Source organism: Bison bison, unplaced genomic scaffold (assembly GCF_000754665.1).
Source record: "Bison bison bison isolate TAMUID 2011002044 unplaced genomic scaffold, Bison_UMD1.0 scf7180017864383, whole genome shotgun sequence".
In the NCBI taxonomy this organism is placed as follows: domain Eukaryota; kingdom Metazoa; phylum Chordata; class Mammalia; order Artiodactyla; family Bovidae; genus Bison; species Bison bison.
Window position 1 is genome coordinate 4,502,262 of NW_011494955.1, and position 10,128 is coordinate 4,512,389.

The following is a 10,128-nucleotide window of genomic DNA, read 5'->3' on the forward strand; positions in this document are numbered from 1 at the left end:
AGCTTTAGTTCTTCTTCACTTTCTGCCATAAGGGTGGTGTTATCTGCATATCTGAGGTTATTGGTATTTCTCCCAGCAGTCTTGATTCCAGCTTGTGCTTCCTCCAGCCCAGCATTTCTCATGATGTACTCTGCATATAAGTCAAATAAGCAGGGTGACAATATACAGCCTTTCCCGATATGGAACCAGTCTGTTGTTCCATGTCTAGTTCTAACAGTTGCTTCCTGAACTGTATTCAGATTTCTCAAGAGGCAGATCAGGTGGTCTGGTATTCCCATCTCTTTCAGAATTTTCCACAGTTTGTTGTGATTCACACAGTCAAAGGCTTTGGCATAGTCAGTAAAGCAGAAGGAGATGTTTTTCTGGAACTCTCTTGCTTTTTCGATGATCCAGTGGATGTTGGCAATTTGATCTCTGGTTCCTCTGCCTTTTCTAAATCCAGCTTGAACATCTGGAAGTTCACGGTTCACGTACTGTTGAAGCCTGGCTTGAGAATTTTGAACATTACTTTCCTAGTGTGTGAGATGAGTGCAATTCTATGGTAGTTTGAGCACTTTGGTATTTTGAAAACTGACCTTTTCCAGTCCTGTGGCCACTGGTGAGTTTTCCAAATTTGCTGACATATTGAGTGCAGCACTTTCACAGCATCATCTTTTAGGGTTTGAAATAGCTCAGTGGGAATTCCATCACCTCCACTAGCTTTGTTCCTAGTGATGCTTCCTAAGGCCCAGTTGACTTCACATTCCAAGATGTCTGGCTCTAAGTGAGTGATCACAACATCATGGTTATCTGGGTCATGAAGATCTTTTTTGTATAGTTCTTCTGTGTAATCTTGCCACCTCTTCTTATCTGCTTCTGTTAGGTCCATACCATTTCTGTCCTTTATTGTGCCCATCTTTGCATGAAATGTTCCCTTGGTATCTCTAATTTTCTTGAAGAGATCTCTAGTCTTTCCCATTCTATTGTTTTCCTCTATTTCTTTGCATTGATCACTGAGGAAGGTTTTCTTATCTCTCCTCTTTGGAACTCTGCATTCAAATGGGTATATCTTTCCTTTTCTCCTTTGTTTTTTGTTTCTCTTCTTTTCTCAGCTATTTGTAAGGCCTCCTCAGACAACCATTTTGCCTTCTTGCATTTCTTTTTATTGGGGATGGTCTTGATCACTGCCTCCTGTACAATGTCAAGAATCTCCATCCATAGTTCTTCAGGCACTCTGTCTATCAGATCTAATCCCTGAATCTGTTTGTCACTTCTAGTGTATAATCATAAGGGATCTGATTTAGGTCATACCTGAATAGTCTAGTGGTTTTCCCTACTTTCTTCAATATAAGTCTGAATTTGGCAATAAGGAGTTTGTGATCTGAGCCGCAGTCAGCTCCCGGTCTTGTTTTTGCTGACTATATATATAGAGTTTCTCCATCTTTGTGCAAAGAATATAATCAATCTGATTTCGGTATTTACCATCCGGTGGTGTCCATGTGTAAAGTCTTCTCTTGTGTTGTTGGAAGAGGGTGTTTGTAATTGATCAGTATAGTATTTGTGCAAGAATATTCTAAGTAACCAGTGGAACAGAACAGAAAACACAGGCATCTATTTCTGGGCTCTCTTTCTCCTATTCACTTCAAAAATCTCTAGTTATTTTGAATAACCCTACACCAATATCACACTGGGTTAGTATTGTTCATAAATCAGGTAGTAGGTTTACAGATGTTCATTCCATTATTATATCTGGTTAACATCTGTGTTACATATACTCTTTTATATACAGCCAGTATTACTTTAATTATTTGAAAACCAAGGGTAGAAATGCGTCTTTCCTCTAGGAAGCACTGATCCAGGAATTTGGATGTCATTAGATATACTTTATTTTTATTTCCTTTTCTTATTCTCTATCCATGTTGACTTTACTTTCTCAGGCTGCCTGTCCTCATAAGTGTGGAACTATGGCTGCAGGCTGATTTGAACTTATATTAATAGCTAATCATGTGACTAGGGTGAAACAGATTCTTCTCTGGTTGCTGGTGCTTCTAAGTCACTTCAGGCATGTCCTACTCTGTGCAACCCCATAGACAGCAGCCCACCAGGCTCCCCGTCCCTGGGATTCTCCAGGCAAGAACACTAGAGTGAGTTGCCATTTCCTTCTCCAATGCATGAAAGTGAAAAGTGAAAATGAAGTCACTCAGTCGTGCCTGACCCTCAGCAACCCCATGGACTGCAGCCTTCCAGGCTCCTCCATCCATGGGATTTTCCAGGCAAGAGTACTGGAGTGGGGTGCCATTCCCTTCTCCTATTCTCTGGCAGCTCCAGTTAAAAAAGCTGGATAAGTATTCCAATTGACTAGGCTTATACCAACGGAGAAGGCAATGGCAACCCATTCCAGTACTCTTGCCTGGAAAATCCCATGGGCAGAGGAGCCTGGTAGGCTGCAGTCCATGGGGTCTCGAAGAGTTGGACACAACTGAGCAACTTCACTTTCACTTTTCAGTTTCATGCATTGGAGAAGGAAATGGCAACCCACTCCAGTGTTCTTGCCTGGAGAATCCCAGGGACAGGGGGGCCTGGTGGGCTGCTGTCTATGGGGTCACACAGAGTCGGACATGGTTGAAGTGACTTAGCAGCAGCAGCAGCAGCAGGCTTATACCAAATATAGTCACCTGTAGACTAATTCCAGGAGAATGGAATTCTGTGAATGGAACAGTTTGGTCATTTTCCCACTTGCAGTAAAGGGTAAAATGTCTATTACTTGAAAAGCCAAGGAAGAATGTGGTGCACATAAAATATTCAGCTTCCACATGTGATAACTGCAATTCTGAGACAGTCTGATGGTATCAGATGCTGCTGTTACAGTAGCTTTTCTGTGGATAAATCTTAGAATAATCTGAAGTGTTATCTTGTATCTTCCTATCTTTTCTGTAGCAAAGAACCACTTTATGTTCAAGAATAAGCATAGAAGTTATGGGAGCACATGAATTAGAAATCTGCTTTATTTTCATGTTCAACATTTTGCAAGATGGCATCATTAGAAAATTTAATTAAAATTATTCACAACTTACAACATAAGACTGACCTCAGCATTTACCTCTTTCAGTTCAGTTCAGTTACTCAGTCGTGTCCGACTCTTTGTGACCCCATTTACTTCTTTAGCCCTTGATAATTTTTATAGTTTTATTTTGCAACACTACAGATCCTTCTGTGAGACCTCCAAGAAACACAAGAGAGCAAACATTAAAAAAAAAGTAACCTGAAATTCCTACTATCTAGAGATGACTATCGTTAAGACTTGGTAGACTTTCTTTCACCGTATCTCCAGGCATTCATACATGCATACATATCTGGATACAATTTTACATAATTGTTCAATCAGTCACTATGGAAAGAAAACCTGTTGAACATGAACATTTCATATTGCTATCAAAATGTCTGCTCTCCAAAATAATTTAACTGGTATTTTTTTGTTGTTGTTGTTGTTAATAGGTAATGTTACCAAAGAGTTACATGAAGCAGAAGTGCATTATATTTCTCGAAGTTTCTGTAATTCTGAGAGGAGCTATGGGGGTATAGTTCCTAACACTTCAATTTGTGCAGGTGATGAAGATGGAATTTTTGATTCTTGCAGGGTAAGACCAAATAATTTTCATTAGCAATATTTTCTAAAGACAGAAAGCAACTGAACAAGTCTTTGATCACTTTCTGGTGAAGTCTTAATTCTCAAGTCTAAATTATTTTTCTCCTTTTTAAGTATTCCAACAATCCAAATCATCATGCTTGCCTGATTCCTTGGTTTCTACAATCATGATCAACCTTAAGAGATATTTGCCTTGAATCTTTTTTTTTTCATTACCACCTTTTTAAAGGTGGTACAATTTATAATTTTTAATTCACCCATTTAAAAGTGGGGGGTTTTATATTTAGAGTAGTGAACCATTACCATAATCTAATTTTTAGAACACTTTTGTCACCCCCCTCAAAAAAAAAAAAAACTCTTCCCATTAAGGCAACCATTAGCCTGTAGAGATTTGCCTATTCTGGAAATTTCCTATGAACAGGATCATTCAATTTGTGGTCTTTTGTGACTAGGTTCTTTTACTTAGCATAATGTTTTCAAGGTTTGTCTCCATTATAGCATGTATTAATACCTTATTCATTTTATTGCCAAATAATATACCATGGTTTGGATATGTCACATTTTATTCATCCATCCATTTGTAGATAGATATTTAAGCTATTTCTGCTTTTTTGGCTATTACAAATAACATGGCTATAAATATTTGTGTACATGTTTTTATGTGTAAGTATGTTTTTCTTTCTCTTGGAAATTCTACATAGGAGTGGAACTGCTGAGTCAATTCTTAACATTTTAAAGAACTGTCAAACTGTATTCCAAAGTGCCTACACCATTTTACATTCTTGTGCAACAATATGAGACTTCTTCTGTTTTTTATTGGAATATAGTTGATTTGCAATGTTGTGTTAGTTTCAGGTATAGAGCAAAGTGAATCAGTTATACACACACACACACACACACATACACACACATATATTCACTTTTTTAAGGTTCTTTCCTCATATAGGTCATTACAGAACATTAAGTAGAGTTCCCTGTGCTATACAGCAGGTTCTTTAGTTATCTGCTTTAAATCTAGTCGTGGGTATATGTTAATCCCAATCTCCCAATTTACCCCTCCCCTCTGATCCCCTATTAACCATGAGTTTGTTTTCTACATCTGTGACTCTAATTCTATTTTGTAACCAAGTTCATTTGTACTCCTTTTTTTTAGATTTCACATATAAGCAATATCATATATTTGTCTGTGTCTGACTTATTTCACTCAGTATGACAGTCTCTAGGTTCATCCATGTTGCTGCAAATAGCATCACTTTTTTAATGGCTGAGTAATACTCCATTGTATATGTGTATCACATATTCTTTATCCATTCGTCTGTTGATGAACACTTAGGTTGTTTCTGTGTCCAGGCTATTGTAAACAGTGATGCAATGAATGTTGCAGTACATGTAATCTTTTTGAAATATAGTTTTCTCTGGGTATATGCCCAGGAGTGGGATTGCTGAGTCATATGGTAGTTATAGTTTCAGTTTTTAAAGGAACCTCTATACTGTTCTCCTGGAGAAGGAAATGGCAACCCACTCCAGTGTTCTTGCCTGGAGAATCCCAGGAACGGGGGAGCCTGGTGGGCTGCCGTCTATGGGGTCGCACAGAGACGGACACGACTGAAGTGACTTAGCAGCAGCAGCAGCATACTGTTCTCCACAGCAGCTATACCAATTTACACTCCCACTAACAGTGTAGAAGAGTTCCCTTTTCTCCACACCTTCTCCAGTATTTACTGTTTGTAGATTTTCTGACGATGGCCATTGTGACTGGTGTGAGATGATACTTCATTGTAGTTTTGATTGGCATTTCTCTAATATTGATAATTAGTGATGTTGAGCATCTTTTCATGTGCCTTTTGGACATCTCAGCAATGTATCAGTTCAGTTCAGTCGCTCAGTTGTGTCTGACTCTTTGAGACCCCATGGACTGCAGCATGCCAGACCTCCCTGTCCATCACCAACTCCTGGAGTTTACTCAAACTCATGTCCGTTGAGTTGGTGATGCCATCCAACCATCTCATCCTCTGTAATCCCCTTCTCCTCCTGCCTTCAGTCTTTCCCAGCATCAGGGTCTTTTCAAATGAGTCAGCTCTTTGCATCAGGTGGCCAAAGTATTGGAGTTTCAGCTTCAGCATCAGTCCTTCCAATGAATATTCAAGACTGATTTCCTTTAGGATGGACTGACTAGAGCTCCTTGCAGTCCAAGGGACTCTCAAGAGTCTTCTCCAACACCACAGTTCAAAAGCAGCAATTCTCCAGCACTCAGCTTTCTTTATAGTCCAACTCTCACACCCATACATGACCACAGGAAAAACCATAGCTTTGACTTGATGGACCTTTGTTGGCGAAGTAATGTCTCTGCTTTTGAATATGCTGTCTAGGTTGGTCATAACTTTCCTTACAAGGAGTAAGCATCTTTTAATTTCATGGCTGCAATTACCATCTGCAGTGATTTTGGAGCCCAAAAAAATAAAGTCAGCCACTGTTTCCACTGGGTCCCCATCTATTTCCCATGAAGTGATGGGATCAGATGCCGTGATCTTCGTTTTCTGCATGTTGAGCTTTAAGCCAACATTTTCACTCTCCTCTCTCACTTTCATCAAGAGGCTCTTTAGTTCTTCTTCACTTTTTGCCATAAGGGTAGTGTCATCTGCATATCTGAGGTTATTGATATTTCTCCCGGCAATCTTGATTCCAGCTTGTGTTTCTTCCAGCCCAGCGTTTCTCATGATGTACTCTGCATATAAGTTAAATAAGCAGAGTGACAGTATATAGCCTTGACATACTCCTTTTCCTATTTGGAACCAGTTTGTTGTTCCATGTCTAGTTCTAACTGTTGTTTCCTGACCTGCATACAAATTTCTCAAGAGGCAGATCAGGTGGTCTGGTATTCCCATCTCTTTCAGAATTTTCCACAGTTTATTGTGATCCACACAGTCAAAGGCTTTGGCATAGTCAATAAAGCAGAAACAAATGTTTTTCTGGAACTCTCTTGGTTTTTTGATGATCCAACAAATGGCAATTTGATCTCTGGTTCCTCTGCCTTTTCTAAAACCAGATTGAACATCTGGAAGTTCACAGTTCATGTACTGTTGAAGCCTGGCTTGGAGAATTTTGAGCATTACTTTACTAGCGTGTGAGATGAGTGCAATTGTGCGGTAGTTTGAGCATTCTTTGGCATTGCCTTTTTTGGGACTGGAATGAAAACTGACCTTTTCCAGTCCTGTGGCCACTGACTGAATTTTCCAAATTTGCTGGCATATTGAGTGCAGCACTTTCACAGCATCATCTTTCAGGGTTTGAAATAGCTCAACTGGAATTCTATCACCTCCACTAGCTTTGTTCCTAGTGATGCTTCTTAAGGCCCACTTGACTTCGCATTCCAGGATGTCTGGCTCTAGGTGAGTGATCACACCATTGTGATTATTTGGTTTCTAATTTCTCCACATCCTTGTCAGCACTTATTATTGTCTATCTTTTTTTAAATAGAAATACAATTGATTTTCAATATTGTATTAGTTTCAGGTGTACAGCAAATTGATTCAGTTATATGTGTATACTTTTCCAGATTATTTTCCATTATTGTTATGACAAGATACTGAAATCCTTGTTGCTTATCTATTTTATGTATAGTAGTTTGTATCTGTGAATTCCATACTTCTAAATAATTTATTCCTCTCTATCCCTTTCCCCTCTGGTAATCATCAGTTTATTTTCTATGTCTGTGGTTTGTTTCTGTTTTGTTTAATGATTTTTAAAAACAACTTTATTTCTTTTTGGCTGTGCTGGGTCTTCACTGCTACACAGGCTGTACTCTAGTTGTGGTGAGTAGGAGCTGCTCTTTGTTGCGGTGTGCAGGCTTCCCATCGTGGTGGCTTCTCTTGTTGCACAGCAAGAGCTCTAGGCACGCAGACTTCGCTAGTGTGGCACGCGGGCTCAGCACATGCAGCTCCCAGGATCTACAGCACAGGCTCAGTAGTTCTGGTACATGGGCTTAGTTGCTCCACAGCATGTGGGATCTTCCTTGACTAAGGATCAACCTGTGTCTCCTGCACTGGCAAGCAGATTCTTTACCACTGGGCCACCAGGGAAGGGCCATCTTTGATTTTTTTTTTTTTTTTCAACATTTACTTGGCTGTGCTAGGTCTTAATTGTGGCACTCGGGATCTTCAACCTTCACTGCAGGATCTTTAGTTGTGGTAATTGAAGTCTCAGATCTGGGAGCACAGAGTCTTAGCCACTAGACCACCAGGGAAGTCCCATCGTGTTTTTTTTATTTTTCTCACTTTTTGTTTTTGGCTGCACTGGGTCTTTCAGAGAAGGCAATGGCATCCCACTCCAGTACTCTTGCCTGGAAAATCCCATGGACGGAGGAGCCTGGTGGGCTGCAGTCCATGGGGTCGCTACGAGTCGGACACGACTGTAGCGACTTCACTTTCACTTTTAGCTTTCATGCATTGGAGAAGGAAATGGCAACCCACTCCAGTGTTCTTGCCTGGAGAATCCCAGGGACAGGGAGCCTGGTGGGCTGCCATCTATGGGGTCGCACAGAGTCGGACACGACTGAAGCGACTTAGCAGCAGCAGCAGCAGCACTGGGTCTTCTTTCTGCACATGGGCTTTCTCCGGTTGCAGCGAGAGGGGGATACTCTCTAATTGCAGGCTTCTTATTGTAGTGGCTTCTCTTGTTGCAGAGCACTAGCTCCAGAGGGTGCAGGGTTCAGTAGTTGCAGCATCAGGCTCTAGAGCAGGGGCTCAGTAGTTGTGGCACAGAGGCTTAGTTGCCCTGCACCCTGTGAAATTTTCCAGAACCAGGGCTCAAACCCAACCCATGTCCTCTGTATCAGCAGGTGGATTCTCAACCACTGGACCACCAGGGAATTCCCATCTGTGGTTTTTTTTTTTGTTTTTTTTACAAAATCCAATTTATCTGTTTTTTTGTTTTGTCCCTTGTGGCTTTTAAATCTTTCTTTATTCCTCTTTTTTCTTCACTGCTTCTAAATCTACCAGCACATCACTCCCAAACAGTGCCCCATGCTCTGATCTTTTCCTACTCATTTTGATTTCTGCTATTCAGGGTTTATCTTTCCTGTATCTTTTTCCTTAAAAATCTTACTGAAAAGAAGGATTCAATCTAATTTAATTGCATTCATAAATGAAACATTCTAATTGTCAAAAAATAGTTTTTTAATGCTTTCCTTATATAGAGAATTTGAAAACACCTTAGAAACATGGTCTTTAAACTTTAAGCATTAAAACAGTTATCTCAGTGTCCTTATTGTTTTGAATGATTAATACTCTTCAGTAATGGTGTTTCAGTGTATTAACAGTCGAGTATAAACCATGACAAAGATTTGTCATTTGTAATACCATTAAATGTTAGCTTCTCAGTCATGTTGACTCTGTGATCCCATGAACTGTAACCCACCAGGCTCCTCTGTCCATGGAATTCTTCAGGCAAGATACTGGAGTGGGTTGCCATGCCCTTCTCCAGGGGATCTTTCTGACTCAGGGATCGAACCCCAGTCTCCTGCATTGCATGCTTAGCTATTTATTCCTATGATCCTGCACCGGTCAATGTCAACACTCAGAAAGATGCCATGTCTTGCAAGATGCGTGTTCACTCCTGTCCTCTAGTTAGCAAACCACACACACACCTAAATGAATCCATTATATATCTTAGTTCTACCATTCCTACATAGCATTAATACAAGTATTCTAATAGACAATATTTATAGTATTTTGCACAGTTCCTAAATTATATTCCTCCTGAGTAACTACACTAAAAAATCCAAACAATTCGATTTATAGTATTTTGGTTCAAAACTATGCAGATGGAAAATTTTCCACCAGCTATATGGTTCCTCAAAAATAACAGGCCAGACTGAATACCTGTTTCAGTTGGAATATAAAACTGAAAATCTATGCATCTTTATAAGTTAGAAGTTAAAAATGTATATTTATATAAATATATGATTAGTGTGATTAATTTATTCCAGATTTATTGTTGTTTAAAGCCTACTGGAAGTAACTAATACTATTTTGGGACTTTTTTAATAGGGTGATAGTGGTGGACCATTAATGTGCTACCTACCAGAACGTAAACGATATTTTGTAATGGGAATTACCAGTTACGGATACGGCTGTGGTCGAAAAAATTTTCCTGGTGTCTATAGTGCACCATCCTTCAACCAAAAGTGGCTGACAGAGCAACTCTACCAATCAAGCAATAAAGGCATACTTAATATAAATATTCTACTTGGACAGGTCCTTATAGCCTTAGGTTCTGTTGTCTTACTTGCAACTCCATAAAAAAATTCTGAAGAATCTTTATTTTGCATCGTGTCCCTTTCCAGGTTCTACATAATGAAAATCATTTATTCTTTTGATAAATAATTGCCCATTTTAGAGTTCCCATGTGAACATTTTTTGGAATAAAAGGACTGTGACATATTAGATAAGTGATTACAAATTTGGCACTCAATCACATTCTTCCTTCATGTATCTTGTTATACT

The 10,128-nt window shown here is 39.5% G+C and overlaps 1 protein-coding gene across 1 annotated transcript in view; it reads left to right on the top strand.

Annotated features, from left to right (window-relative positions):
- TMPRSS12 (transmembrane (C-terminal) protease, serine 12) overlaps positions 1–9,924 on the top strand; it is a 34,494-nt gene extending 24,570 nt beyond the window's left edge. Inside the window, exons 4-5 of the mRNA XM_010858074.1 lie at positions 3,475–3,617; positions 9,673–9,924. Of these exons, the coding sequence (XP_010856376.1) occupies positions 3,475–3,617; positions 9,673–9,924 (395 nt within the window). The remainder of the gene's footprint in view (positions 1–3,474; positions 3,618–9,672) is intronic.
- The last annotated feature ends 204 nt before the right edge of the window (positions 9,925–10,128 follow it).